Source organism: Polypterus senegalus, chromosome 10 (assembly GCF_016835505.1).
Source record: "Polypterus senegalus isolate Bchr_013 chromosome 10, ASM1683550v1, whole genome shotgun sequence".
Lineage (NCBI taxonomy): Eukaryota > Metazoa > Chordata > Cladistia > Polypteriformes > Polypteridae > Polypterus > Polypterus senegalus.
In genome coordinates this window covers 92,411,751-92,427,877 of record NC_053163.1, presented here as the reverse complement: position 1 = coordinate 92,427,877, position 16,127 = coordinate 92,411,751, and the positions used below count along the sequence as shown (strand labels likewise).

The window sequence follows — 16,127 nt, the reverse complement described above, 5'->3', positions numbered from 1 at the left end:
CTGGATAAGTTCAAAATCATGAGGACTGAAGCAGGATAGCACTGGAAGGTAGATAGCTGATTGCTGTGTGCTAGTAGGTGAAGGTGAAAACCTGGACTTTTCCTGGTCTTAGATTTTTTTTCTGACAAATATTAAGGCCTCTTTCTGAGCAGGAACCCAGGGTGTGAACCAAAGTCACCCTGATGATGGATCCAAACATGACTTGACAAAGTGGACCTTGGCCCCTTCTTCAAATTTTGGCTGCAGTCATTAGTGGTCACCACAACAGATCATCCATTTCCATATCTTCCTGTCCCCTGCATCTTATTCTGTCACACCCACCACCTGCATGTCCTCTCTCCCCACATCCATAAACCTCCTCTTAGGCCTTCCTCTTTTCCTCTTGCCTGGCACCTCCATTCCTAGCATCCTTCTCCCAATATTCCCAGCATCTCCCCTCTGCACATGTCCACACCAATACAATCTCATCTCTCTAGCTTTGTCTCACATTATCCAACCTGAGTTGAACCTCAAATGCACTCGTTCCTAATCTTATCCATGCTCTTCACATCCAATGCAAATCTTAACATCTTTAAGTCTGCCACCTCCAGCTCTGTCTCCTCACTTTTTGTCAGTACCACCATCTCCAACCCATATAACATAGCTGGTCTCATTACTCTCTTGTAGACTTTCCCTTTCACTCATGCTGGTACCTGTCTGTCACAAATCACTCCTGACACTTATCTCCACCTACTCTACCCTGCCTGCACTCTCTTCTTTAATCCCTGTTCCTCGAAACTATTGATCCCAAGTATTTAAACTCATCCACCTTCACCAGTTCTACTCCCGGCATCCTCACAATTGCTCTGATCTCCCTCTCATTCACACATTCTGTCTTGATCCTACTGACCTTCATTCCTCTTCTCTCTAGGACATACCTCCACCTCTCCAGGGTCTCCTCAACCTGCTCCCTACTCTCGTTACAGTTCACAATGCCATCTGCAAACTTCATAGTCCACGGGGACTACTGTCTAATCTCCGCTGTCAACCTGACCATCACAATTTCAAATAAAGGGCTCAGAGTTGATCCCTGATGTAAACCCACCTCAACATTAAACACAACCATCACTCCTACTACAGACCTCACCACTGTGTCACTTCCCTTGTAAATATCCTGTACCACTCTTACATACTTCTCTACCACTCCCAACTTCCTCATACAATACCACAACTCCTCTCTGTGCACCCTGTCATATGCTTTCTCCAGGTCCACAAAGAAACAATTCAACTGCTTCTGGCCTTCTCTATACTTCTCCATCAACACCCTCAGAGCAAACATTGCATCTATCATACTCTTTCCCTGCATGTAACCATACTGCTGATCGATAATCATTACCTCCATTCTTAACTTGGCTTCTGGCATTGAACATTGTTAGAAAAAAACCAATGGCTTGAACTCAGTTGTCAAACTGGTAGTTAAAGTATGAGTATCTCACAGTAATCCAGCTGTACTCCAAAGGCATGGAAACAACTAAAAACACTTAGACAATGATAAACTGTGCAATAAATGCAAGTTTGATTTGTTCTATGAGGTACCTTCGAGAGTGTTCCGACCAGCTGCATCACCGTCTGGTTTGAGAACTGCAGTGTCTCGTATATAGGAGAGTGCACACTGAAGAAAAGATCATTGGGATGGCTCTGCCCTCCATTAAATACATCTTAATCAAGTGTTGTCTCACCAGGCCCTTTTGCAGTGAGTGCACAGCCAAAATCAGCAGCACTAATGAAATCACAGGGTGAGTAGAAAATAGTAAGATGAGGGTTTAAGAAGTCAAAATTTAGGCTCTCTGCTCCCAGGTCATCAATTTGGAAAATGTATTATACTGTTTTATGTATATAATCTGTTGTTCACAAAACTAAAGGATGTTTGTTTATTTAATTATATCTGTTGATTTTATTAATTTAGGCTTTATGCTAAAACAATGGTAATAAATATTACCATGTCAGGACTCATGGGAGGATCAGCTGTAGAGCCCCCTAGAGTTTTTTTGATTAAAATCATCTCTATCTTAGTATATATTAAACGTCACTGCACAGTATTGACTAAACATACACGTGTGGAAGTTTGCATTTAAAACATACATTCAGATTTCTCTCAATACTGTATTCCTAATGATTTGTCAATGTGTTAGAAGGTGAATCATTTAAAATAAAGAGAATATGTAAACTCCACGCAAAATACCACCACTTTCAACCGACAGACTGCTGTCCATTCAATCTGCCTTTGAAAAATTGTATTGCATGGATTTCTAATTTATGAGAAGTGTTTGGAGAAAACGCAAACCATTTTGAAACACACCTACTTTTTAATTTTACACCTTTTATACAAAAATAAATTCACGTTTTCATTTTACCCTGGTACACACAAACCTGCAAGTTTGCCTAAGGATCAAGCTGCGTCTTTGCAACTCTTTAATTGTGCGTCTCAGACTAGTGTAAAAATAAGCCCTCAATTTCGTTAATTAAAGAACTGTATGATGTTCACGTTTCATATTGGTTAATTGTGTACAGTACCTGACAGAGTGCATCGCACGTCAAACAATAAATCGTGCTTCAACTAAAGGAGCGTGTGGTTTTAATGTCTACTTAAAATCGATTTCTGAACAGCGCGTGCCTGATTTTTCCAAATCCATCGGGCAGGTGGAATTTGCTCGACCCCGTCCTGCAGCCATTTAAAGGTAGGGTGATGCAGCACGCCGTCCTCGTGAGAGGCAAATATTTCAAGTGAAAGAGAAATCGTTTTCGACTAAAACCATTGCTGTGCACGCCAGAATGAGCCTATGTTATAAACAGGACCCCTGAATATCATTTCTTTTGGATACATTGCGCTACAGTTGACCATCCATTCCCGATGCTACTCGAACGCGACCGCCCGCGTGTAGCTGAGCCTCTGCACGCTAGTTTTTGCCATCACTTCGGGCGTCGTGTCGTGCACGCGCTTACGAGGAGTTTATCGCCGCTCGAGGTCGAAAAGGAAGGTTAGGAGCTGTTAAAGAGATCTGGATTTCGATTACTTCCTTTCGGGGAAAATGATTTCACCAGCTTGAAAGCCTGACATAATCCGGTCGTTTAAGGCATCGTTACTAACAAAGTCCTTCAAGAAGTCTCAAAAACAAAACACGCTGAGGTGGGCGCGCCTCCGCATTTCCTCTCTTTTTGACGCTCAATGAATATGCAACATTATGAGCGCGCACGTTAGAATTTAGGTTGAAAAAATTGCACAGGCTGTACGCTAACTCTACCGCCGGCCTACTTATTGAATATTTAAATAAGAGAAGATCCGCTGGGCTTGGTCATCGAAGACGTTGGCAGCCAATGGTATGGCGGTGTGAGAAGGGGGCGTGGAACTAGGTTCGGAAGAGAAGTTATCTATCAGCGCGAGCCCCAGCAGAGCTCAGTAAAAGACAGAGGGAGAGACAGGCAGCGGCAGGGGAGGCACCGCGACCCTCTCCTGGGGGGTCAGATTATAACAAAAAATTATACACACATATATGTCTAGAGTTAGTCACGCCCAGGCCGCAGACTACGTCCTATAACTATTTTAGCGTTTTAATATATATATTTAAAAAAAATGCCTATTTTACTTTTCCTCATAGACACGTCCGCTTCTATGAACCAGCGGACTTATTTGGGTACGACGTATCTGGACATTGCTAAAGGCGCGGTTGAGATCTTTATGAAGGTAAAGAATAATTTTAACCCCGACTTCTGCTTTGTTTTCTTTTATATTTTCTTTGATTAAAAAGTTCAGGGTCCCTTTAAAAAATAAAACGAAATTAACGTGTACTATTTTCGCTTTTTTTGGTTTTCTTTATTTTTTCTTTAACAGCTGCGTGCTCGAGATCCTGCTAGTAGAGGCGACAGGTACATGCTAGTTACATTTGATGACCCACCATACGGAGTTAAGGTAAATAAATCCTCTTAAAATTGTTTTCTTTTTTTCTTTGTGATGAGCCGAAGATTTTTTTTTCTAACATTTAAACTCGGTGGCCCTTCTGAATCGTAGTTATTGGGTTGGGGAGGCCCCCCGGTGGCAAGAAATAGCTTATTTTTGCGAGAATAACCGCAGAGCCGGAGCAGCACAGCCTGTGAAGATGGCGGACATTTTGCTTTTGTACTGGGGGAAGCTAAGGGCGCTGAGATGGAGGCGGGGAGATTTATGTCTTTCGGTGACGTCATGCGTAACCCTTAGCGCACGTATTCATCCAATTGGATGTCGACTGCAGGACCGCCTTTTTAAACGCCCGCCTCCTCTTCTGTTTTTACTGTCGGCGCCACATGCTGGCAGGAGGTAAGACAGCGACAGCGTACTTTAGTTCAACATTGTTTTGCGAGACGTAGTATATTCTGTTACCAATAATTTTAACAGGACATTATGCTAATAATTGTTAACGGTTGTGACACATGTCCAGTGTATAGGATGGTGATAATACGTTAATAATAAATGCATAAGTACCACGTGACTTATCTGATTGCACTGCTAATGTCACAGCATACCACGTGAAAGCGGATGGGCAAATTTGCTTCTTTAAAATTTTTCTATAAAATGTCAAGGAAGCAGTAAAATTTAGGTAGGTATAATTTTATTATTCAAGCTTGATCCATTGTAATGCCTTTCACGCAACATACATTTACAAATCACTAACAAAGTGAAAGATAAGTGAAATACAAGACCATTCAAATAAAAGACAGTATCTAAAACCCTAGGGAGGCTGCAAAAGCACATTCAGCCAAAACACCACGTTGGACTGAAAATAACATGATGATCAGCATAGATATTACTTTCGGTATAGTAGAGGTAAAATAAGCACAAGCTTAACAGCAGATATGTGAGAGTTGAAAGGTGGGGTTTCCTACTTTAATTAAATGTTGACACATTAATGAAGACTCATGGATAATGACAGTATGCAGACTGGGGCATGTAATTTATAGCTGTAAAATCAGTGACAAAGTTCACATATCAGACAGCAGGTCAAAGAAGTTACACACCTGTACAGTGTTGATGTGATTATGGCATGCAAGTGTGGACTTGTGTGGCAGTGCTTTGAGCTGGAAGACCATTGCAGAGTGAATTGCTGGAATCTAACCAAAGTGTAATGAAGCCTTGAAAGAGTGTTTTTGCATTGGTCAAAGAATAGGCCATTATGCAGCAAATATTCCGTGATATAGCCAAAGATTCATTGACGGAAACAACAGTTTGCTTGAGTTTAGAAAAGTAATAGCAAAGACTCCAAGACTGGTGGATTAATGCTGTGTTTCATTTACCTCCAATGTCTTCGCTTGGAATGATGTCACAACTGAGTCTATTGCATTCCAGTAAAACATTTGGAAAACCAATATGGAAACATTCAGCAAAACCTTTTGTCTTGTTTGCTCCACCGGAATAATATATAGCATATCCAGACACAGTAGCAGCATGTTCACAGATAGAAATGGGACACAACTGTTTGCTTGACTAATTTAATGAGACTGTTTGCTTGACTAATTTAATGAGACAGAAATAGACAGAAGTGCTACTAAATAGTATAATACTACAGCTCTCAGTAAAGTGTACATCACCATTTTGGATTGACATCATGATCTGAACTCGGACGTGACAGACCAGCTTTAGTTTCTGAGTTGGAAATCTGACTTTCCAGTTAAAAATTCCAACCTTACTCTTCCAATGGAGCACAGCAAATGATCATAGGCTAATTTTATTGTAGTTGAACTTGTAAAAGTGAAATTCATAAATGTAGAACTAATAATACTGTGAATAATCTTTGAAGTAGAACGTTCTCTGTTGAAGTTTTCTAAATTTATAATATCTTTTGTGTGAATGTAGTAATGTAAAACCTTAAACAATAAACGGAAAGATATCCTTTTGAACTAGAAATGTGCAAAATGTCATCAGCCATCCATGTTATCTTGTTTTTTTGGAAAGATGTGTACTTTTGTCAAGAAGGCCTGGCAGCATTCTAAAGAATCTGGGGATAGGATAGGACATATTCATCAGGTTCATGTGAAGTTTTGGATGTTGCCGAAGTTTTCCTCATTCATCTTTCTGTACTCACCATTTCAGTACAGATTCAGAGGAAACAAACTCATCCTGACAGGAACCAACTCAATACTTACAGAAAGCAACCAGTGAACGTGGTAATAGTATGTCATTGGAATGTGGAATGATACCCACAAAGAGTATATGTAAATACACGGAAGATTCCCCGTCTGAGTGAGGAACTGGTGCCGGACTGCAGTGTAGACCCTAAAACTGTTAGGCTACTCTGCCCTTTATGAATGAAATTATGCTAGAATGAGTACTTTTTGTTTTGTATCTGGGTTATGGTTATGCAGCTGGTCATTTTTTTAATTGCATGGACTTTGAAAATTTGTTTCAGAAGTAGAAACATTCAAGTTTTTCTGTGGGGTTGGCAAGGAAGCCATGCATTTTACGATCATTTTAAGTGTTTAAATACAGTATAATAAATGGTGCAATATTTAAAAAAAAGCACAATTTTTTTTCCCCCTCATTCAACTTTTCATTCAAATCTATTTTTTTCCAATAGAAGGCTGGAGCTTTTAAGATGGTAACTAGCTCTCTGGGGATCATCGAACAGGACCACTTTATAGTCTCCAATACCCCATGCCTGCTCTCTTCATAATGTGAGGTGAAGCCAAATTATCCAGAGTAAAATCCACCTTTAATATGGGACAGGCATTCAGACTCCATATAGACTGTGCCTGATGTACCCTAAGTTCTTGTCTATAAGCCGCGACTTATCTAAGGAAAAAAGTTGTGAAAATGAAAAAATAGAATATCGGCTTATACATAAGTCCGGCTTATACACAAAATCAATTTATTAAAAAAAGTTATACATTTTTAAAAATTTTTATTAATCAAAGCCATCAAATTCTTCATCAGATTCAGTATTAAAGAGATAAAACATCTCGTTAAAAGATTCTGGAATATCAGATTCGATTTGATCTTGGGATTCTTCTTCAGATTCTTCATTATCAGTGGCACGAGATATCACAGTTGTTAGCACTTCGGTTGGATATTCGCGGCTTTAAATCCATTTTTAATGCAATCCGTGGTTACTTCACTCCAACATTCGTCGATCCATTGACATACTTCAGCATAAGAGGCCCTTTTGATTGATCCAGACTTAGTGAATGAATGGTAACCATTGACCATCCAGTCCTCCCATTTCTCACGCATTTTGATTTTAAAAGATTTATTAATGCTTAGATCCAATAGCTATAATTTAGATGTCAGTCCTCCAGGAATAACAGCCAATTGTGAATACTTTTTCACCTTTTCTTTGACTTCTTTTGTGATGTGAGGTCGAGCCGAAAAAAATGAATTCTTGCGTTTACAGCAAATGTTTTCTAACCAATAGCTGACCATATCCGCGTCAACCCATCCCTTTTCGTTTGCTGTGACAATAACTCCTTTAGGGAAGACATCTTTAGGAATAGTTTTTCGTTTGAAAATCACTAAAGGTTTGCATTTTCCACCATCGGCTGTAGCACACAAGACAACAGTAAAATTGCACTTTTCATTGCCAATGGTAGTGATTCTGACATCAGTTGATCCCTTTGTCTCAACTGTGAAACCACTGGTCATATTGAAACTGATGGAGACCTCATCCATATTCCCGATGTGTTCGAAATTGACTCCATTGATCGCATTTTTGACAAAAACCCCAAAGACAGCCATTTTCTCTTCCCAGTCCTGTGGTAACTTCTGTCCAATAGATGTAATGGCTCTTACAGATAAGTTGTGTCTTTTCATAAACAGAAAACACCAACATTTGCTGCCAATGTTTTGCCAATTCTTTCGCTTTCAAATGAATTCCAGTGGTCGACACTCTTCTATTTTCATTGCGTCTGGAGATAATCCGTGTCTTCAATTGTGACTCCAATTCCGGCCAAAACTCTTTTTCGGGACCGACGGCAGCGCTTCTTCGGATGCATTGCTTTTATAACAGGCTTTTGTTTTTTCCATCGCCGGATGTTTGACTTGTCTGTTCTGAACTCTTTAGCCGCCGCCGCATTGCCATACTTTTCGGCATAGCTCACTGCTTCAAGTTTTCGATGATTGGGATAAGATTTTCGAGTCTTCTTTACATTATCCATTTTAACAAATTTCACAAAACAAAAATTTAACAAAATCACAATTTAAATGACCGCTATGCGCACGTGTTGACTCGGCGACGCCCAGAGCAGAAAGAATGCGCTCCGGCCGATCCAACTGCGCCATGCGGAGAGTGAGAGAGACGCCAATATCTCACACTCGCTCCCCCCTTAAAAAAAATTAAATGGGTGCGAGTGAGACCACTGACCTCCCTCCCTTGTATTAGTTATAGGTTATAGTACGTTCGGCTTATCCATGAGTCCGGCTTATCTATGATAAGATTTTATTTTAAAAATTCGTATGATTTTTGGTCTCCGGCTTATAGACAAGAACCTAGGGGTAATTTGAATCTTGGGATCTCTGGTTGTGTGGTAGTTGCATTAATTGCTATGCAGCCATTTTACCCACATGAAAGCGAGCAATAATATATTTTTTTTCATTTTATAAGAAATTACATTTCACAAAAAATAATCTGAAGTCGTATTTAGAGTAGAATTTCAGCAATCAACAAAATAACAATTCTTGCTTGGTGATAGGCTGTTCAAATAAAGGACTTGGAGTTAAAAGGGGCTTTTATTTATCATTGCATTTTGATTATTTGCCCAAATGGTAAAGGCCAGAATGCTTTTTCGCAGGACACCATATTGATTAGCATATCTCTATTACATGGTTGTAGTAATTCTGGCTGATACACAAATTTTTATATCTAAAACCTATTGAAGATAATGTCAATGAAAGTAAAAATCTGAAACTAAATATTCATGCATATGTTAGAGGCCTATACATATCTAGTGTTTGCTTACACTTCTGTAATTCACTTCCAGTTTCTACTTTTACTATTCTGCTATCTTTGGCATATTTCCTAGTTTGTATAGTCTATGAAATATTGGTTGTTAGTTACATGTAATTTTAGTTTTGCAAGTTTGCATTTCTGCTGCATGTTGGTATAAGACAATGCTGATTTGAAGCCCTCGGATCTACCAAAAGATGCGATTTTTGTGCCGCTGTCATACTTTTGTTAATTTATGAGTTGGATTTTATATTTAGTATTTTGTGATATGCAGAATAGGCAAAGTAACCCTGAGTATTTCATGAAAGTAGGAAGTGCAGTGAATTTTACTAAGTGTTAAGATAGTTTGTAAACCTGGGAGAAGACATTAACTCTTTTTAGAATACATTTTGTGGTATTTTTATATTAGTGTGATAATTGATATTCAATGTTTATAAAGATGGAGGTCTATTTTTTTTATTGAAGGCTAGAATAAAGTGTTCATTTTCATAATTTTTTATGTTTGCTTGCATATATCTTTGCAGATGTGTAGTTAAACCAATAGTTTAAAGATCAGTAGTTTTCTCTCTTTGAGAAATGTCTGTTGCGAGAGGAATTCACATTTTCCAGTCTATTTTCTTTGGATTTTCTTATTTTGTGAGAGGTCCTTGAAGCAAAGGTCTAGTCCCCCCCTCGTGGTCCTGAATTGGATTAAGCAAGTTTTAGGATGTTAAAACAAGTCAGTAGTCTGGTATTGGACATTTTGAATAGAATGAAAGGTTTACTCAACAGTGCATTGTTAAAGCCAAATTCAGCCATGGCATTCCAGGAAAGGGTTACAAATTATTTAAAGAGCAATACATTAAATATATATATAATTGACTAAGTCGCCCGACCATGGGGTATGCACAACAGAGACCATGGGATATGCATGACAGAGCCTCGCCCGCCAACTCTAACCCTCCTCCCGCATCCACACTCGCTCTTGAGGAATGCACACTGTCTGCTCATGTGCCCGCATGCAACACCTAACCAAACACATCCTCAGTCGTTTTGGTCTCTGCTACAGTCCACATGCACCTCTGAGTCACGTTGACTTTTCATTGTTCTTTTCGGTTCCGGCTGCTTTTCTATATATAAATCGACCAAGTCGCCCGACCATGGGGTACGCACGACAGAGCCCCCGCCCGCCAACTCTAACCCTCTTCCCGCGTCCTCCCTCGCTCTCGAGGCATCGACTTCTCAACTGTCACTCCGGAACACCTCAGTACTCAAGCTCTATTAAGCGTCACCAACGAAGACTCGCTACACCTTAACGAACAAGTACTGAAACTTATCCCTACCGACAAAGTAACTTTCACCAGCGTTGACTCCATCGTCACAGACGATTCCGCAGATCAACTTTGATTCCCCGAAGAATTTAACAGTCTTACTCCCACTGGCATGCCTCAGCATAAACTCAAAAGTAAAATTGGTTCAGTCATCATACTTCTCAGAAACCTCATGCCAGCAAGAGGTCTTTGTAATGGCAATAGACTGACTGTTGCCAGCATTCACCGCAATGTACTGGAGTGTAAAACTATCGCAACTGCTACCTCACAAACTATTCCCTTGATTTCCAAAATTAAAATTTGTTCAGTTGTCATGCTTCTCAGAAACCTCATGCCAGCAAGAGGTCTCTGTGATGGCACTAGACTGACTGTTACCAGCATTCACCGCAGTGTACTGGAATGTAAAAACTATCGCAGCTGCTACCTCACAAACTGTCCTTATTCCCCGGATTTTCCTGACCCCATCATATTCAAGTTTGCCTTTTACTTTTACACGCAGACAATTTCCTGTTAAATTTGCTTTTGCAATGACAGTTAATAAGGCACAGGGCCAAACTTTCAAAAAGATATGCCTGTATCTGCCAAAACTAGTTTTCAGTCACGGACAATTGTATATTGCTCTCACCAGAGTTCCATCTTTTCATTCACTCACAGTAGTAACCTCAAACCCACCCCATTTGGACAACTGTGTCTTTCAGGAAGTGTTCACCCATCAATAAATAATTATGCGGCGTGTCGGCTAGCATATTTTATTTAAGTTATGTCTCAAAGTAATTATGGTTGGTTTCCTTTACATTTGCACTGGTAAAGCTATCTTACCTTTCATAAAAGAATACGATTTATGTCTAGTGGTTTTGGACAGTCAAGAAAAAACAGTGCACTGATGTTGCTTGAGGAGTACAAAAATGTACACAGAGGTACTTTACTTATATACTTCTGAATCTGATCAAATTTCAGCAAAGAGTAGTGCTTCATTACAGTAAAATTAATGCATTTATTTTTATTTGTGTTGTTAACAGACAGCACTTTACCTATATTCAGTTATTTTCGGGTAGTGTCATTTGTCAGAGTCATATTTTCTTATTCACCTGGATTCTTCTGTTAATTTACCTTCCATAATATAAACGTGTAAAGGTGGATGGAGCTGTATGAATTGTATTCATTTTGCTTGTGTTTTGCATTGTTCTAATATCCTGTCCATCATTTGTTCATTCCTTTCATCTGTTGCAGTTGTGAGAGGCCTTGGGTCGCCCCAGCCCTGTGCTGGTGGTACTTGTTCAGAAAGTGAAATAATGGATTTAAAATTCTTAGCTGTTAGATTTTTATTTCTGTAATAATTTCTTAGTTTCACAGCTTTTATCATGCTATAAAATGTCTCTTGTGTTTCTGCATAGTATTTCAGCTGATAATATGATTGCTATATTTTGTGACACAATTGCTGAACCTGTAAGTTAAAGATTAAGGAGTAATTGCATGTGTAAAGTGGATCAGGGAGATGTGACTCATAGCATTGGATGCATGCATCATTTATTAGAAACCAGAAAACACAGTGAATAATCTTATAATGCTTTTCTGAGGTGTTAATTGATCATCACATTATGGAACTGTGTTGTCTGTAACCTCAGTAACCCAAAAACTTCTTTCTTGAGTTACTGAAAAGGCTCAATATAAATTTAGATTTACTGAACTTCATTGTGCTTTTGTTTACTAGCATGTGAACTGTCCTTTACATCTTTTGTTTTGCCTACAAAAAGAATGGTTTAATTTTGAAATCACCAAGAAGATTTTACCTCTTATGCATACCTGTATCTAAACAACAAGCGCACCATTTTGCCAACTTGCTATTTTTCCTCACCCTTGCACAGCATCGCTAAGCATACCAAATAATATTTTCTGTAGCTGCAAATACTAACTCCTTGGCAGTGGATATCCAAATAAAGATGTTCATATTTCTAGCTTAAGAAATTTAAGTAAAAAAGATGATTTGCATCTTGCCCCAACTTCGGGATGGTTGAGGGAAGAAATGCAGCAATATTTAGCAAGATATGATTCTACCATTTCAATCCACATAACAAAACATTACCGTGCAGTGTTACTGCTAAAATGACCGTTTTATCTGGAGAAAGTAATTTGCTAGATCCAGATTGTTTGTTCTGTTGCCTGAGCTAAGATTCTTGTTAGTGTGATTTTTTTTTTTTTTTGGCTGGGAAATCTTGGCCGTGGTCTTTTTTTGTTTTTCTAATTTAAAAATTGGTAAGCTTCATGGTTTTTAGTTGAATTTTAATCCTAACTTAGAGATCAAATTTCTAGCTGATGATAATTATTTAGCATGGCAAGATTTTTTTTTAAAGCTTGAATGCAGAACAGTCAAGTTTAATAACAGAAGTACTACCTATATTCTTTAGACCTTAATGTCATAGCAGCACAAAGCATTTTCTTTTTTTCTGATTTGGATTCTTCAGTAAACGTCTTTGACTTCCATACAGCAGCATCTGCAAATAGGCAGAGCAGGCATTAACTGCCTGTTTACAAATGAAACATAGGCTTCAAGTAGATGTTAGGGCATACACTTGTTAAATCTCTGTCATGATACCAACATTTCAAACATTAATAAGATATTGTGAAAAGTATTGAAATTTAGTACAATTTTCTATACCCAATACAGTATATAATTTAACTCAATTAAACATGATTTAAATAAATTGCAATTCTAGAATCTAAACATTGATGAAAGCAAATAGAGATGTTAGTCATTAAATGTATATATTTCAAGTAATGCAGTCTTTTGTAAAAGGTAAATGTTCTGTAAACACTAAAAAGTAAAGAAGGTTAAATCTGGTCAACAGTTTTTTTTTAACATTGTTGAAAACAAATACTGTTTCCGAGGTAGTACAGTGCAATGCTACAAATGTTGTTAATTGTTAAACTGAGTAAGTATTGAAATCTTTTGTAAACTATCTATACAAAAAGTTACAACAAGCATTAAATAAACATTCAAGTATAACAAATGTTAATGTGCACTTTTGACAAAATCCATTTTCTTATCTTGGTCCAGGTCGTGGGGGCAACAAACTAAGAAAAGATGCCTTGACATTTTTCCTCGCCCCATTCTTTTAGGTCCTCAAGGGGAATACTAAGGTGTTGCCCAGCTAGCCAAGAGACAGATCTCTCTCTAGCATGTCCTGGGTCTTCCCCAAAGTCTGCTTCCAGTTGGACATGCCCAAAACACCTCCCTAGGAAGGAGTCAAAGATGCAACCTAATCAGATGCCCAGACCTCCTCAACTGGCTTCATTCAATGTGAAGGAACAGCGGCTGTACTTTGAGCTCCTTCTTAATGTCTGCACTTTTCACCCGATCTAGTTCTTTCACTACCTACAGCTAGTGACCATAGGTGATGGTAGGAATAAATATCAAAATTAAATCAAGAATTTCACCCTTACGCCTAGGTCACCTTTCACCATACCTGTCCGATACAATGTCCAAATGACTGTGGATGCTGATATGATCAGCCTGTTGATCTCCCATTTCCTTCTTTTCTCTCTGATAAATAAGATTGCAGGATACTTAAACTCCTCTAATTGAGGCAGCACCTCATCCCCATTCTGAGGAGGGCTCCCCACCATTTTCTGACTGATAACCATGACCTCAAACTGGAAGGTGCTGAACCTCATCATGGCTGCTTCACACATGGCTACAAACTTCCTCAGTGAGTGTCTAAGGTCACAGTCTGATTTTGCCAGCAGGACCACATCATCATCCAAAAGCAGAAATGCATTCTTGAGGCCACTGAACTGGACAACCTCCATTCCCACTGGGGGTGTGTCTGACTTCCACAGCATTGCAAACCAAGGTTTTGCAGTGGTTGTATTGGGATCATATACTCCTAAATGAACCTTCACATGACACCATATGCCCTTTTCAAGTCCACAAACAATTGTTCAGAAAAGTAACACACTAACACATTTAAAGGCTTTGCATAAATGCAAACAGTTCACATTGCATTTCTGTGTAAACAAACTACGATGTCTTTGTAACCTCAAAAGTTTTTTGCAAATAAGATCAGCATGTCAATGTGAACTTCTGTGAGGTGTGCTTTTGTTTGGCTGCAAGTCACCCAAGATGCACAAAATACACATTATGAAGCACATCTGGAAGTATTTTAGCCCATAGAGGAGTAGCACCACTGTTTATGCAGTTAAGCACTGAAAGTTATAGCACCTCGAAAGGTCACAGTAACTATTTTTTTTTTTTTTTTAATTTCATTGCTAAATGACCCTTCCAAACTGTAAATGGTCAAATAACATTCTGCTTATGTAACATATGCAAACTTTTGTAAATCTCTATCAGTGTGTGAAATAACTGTCCATATTTTAAGGGATTTCTCGTACTGTGAAGTAACAGGTAACAAATTGCAAACACCTGAAACATAAGATGAAACATTTTTCAGTCATGATGTGTGATCAATAAGGCATTTCAGGTGATTTCTTTGTTGGCTTGAACATGTCAACCTCAGTCTTCAGAATTATATATATTGAGTGCAAAGTAAGCCAGCAGCTTGTCATTAAATTAGAGCTTAGGAGCAGCCAGGATTTTGCTTTCAGTGTCTGCCTGTCAGTGACCTGGGCCTGGGTTCACGTGAACACAAAAGTCCCCAACTAGTTCCACTTGCCAACAATCCAGTATACACATAAAGTATTAGGAAAATTCATATATGTGATAATATACTGAGCTTAATACTTATGTGCGTACTGTTATTTTCAAAACAAAGACACAATTTTACCTTTTAAATTGAATTATCATAAAGACGTGTTTAGACTGGGAATGGCTAACCATGGTGTAGGCCAGTGGTTACCAAATCGCTGACCGGGTAGTGCACGTGCAGGATTTTTGTGTACTTTCAGAATTGCTGTCAGAGGTACTGTTTGAGCAAAGTCATTACCTTTGTGTGCTTCACTATCATTAGAATTAGAATCTACTATATGATGCAGTCGCTGGCCAATTCTAATGAACAGTCATCAACACAACAAGTGGCTTACTTCTAAATGTACACCATGTTCAGACATTCCACATTCTGACTGTCCTACTATTGCTGCATATGACATGTTCAGAGCCACTATGATCTCGAGATGAGTAAATTCTGGGAAGACCGCATGTGTGTGACCAGCTGTGGACAGACTATCTAAAGAATAACAGTAATGAGGTTAAAGAGGACATGATCAGCCAGTCTAGATGCAGTAACATTCTTGTGATAAAGAATATTTTTTTCATACAAGTTAATAAATTTTCGATCTCCTGCAGCACAAGTTAGCTAGTGCTGAAGTCTGCTCATACTAATTCTCAATTATTACCCACAGCAACACATTCATAATTTAATCTGCAGAATCGATACCATGAGAAATAAGTATTGAAGTAATTTTAAAATATTAAAATCAACTGATTGATATCTTGATCTTTTGATAATTGTAGTCTTTACATATACAGATTTTTAAATCCACCCTTGCCAGCAATAGTGCATTAAAATATCAGAACAGCCTTCATAATACAGCAACTGCAGTGCAATGGAAAACAGGAATATAAATCGACAAGGCTAACAAAGTTCTTTATTTTGTCAAGTAGGTACAGTACTTGATTTGTCCCCCCTATAGAGAAGCTTTTATTATGAGCTCCGGTTGGTGCTAAATAGGTCCAGAATGTCAGTGGCATTTTTCATTTGTGCAGTCTAATGACTAGCCATCCCCCATGGCTGCACCGACGTAGCAGTGAAACAGGACAGTGAGGAGGGCCCTGCCCAGCTCCCCACCCCGACATCAAGCTTCACCCTCCCCTTGGCCCACAGCCTCTGTCTTGGATTAGCATGAATATATCGCTCCT

General features: G+C 38.8%; 1 protein-coding gene across 1 annotated transcript in view; it reads left to right on the top strand.

The window, feature by feature from the left end:
- Nucleotides 1-3,396: 3,396 nt before the first annotated feature.
- The window catches only part of ints6l (integrator complex subunit 6 like), an 89,387-nt gene continuing 76,656 nt past the window's right edge, over nt 3,397-16,127 (top strand). Inside the window, exons 1-2 of the mRNA XM_039766200.1 lie at nt 3,397-3,721; nt 3,869-3,946. Coding sequence (XP_039622134.1) covers nt 3,611-3,721; nt 3,869-3,946 — 189 coding nt within the window. The 5' untranslated portion in view covers nt 3,397-3,610. The remainder of the gene's footprint in view (nt 3,722-3,868; nt 3,947-16,127) is intronic.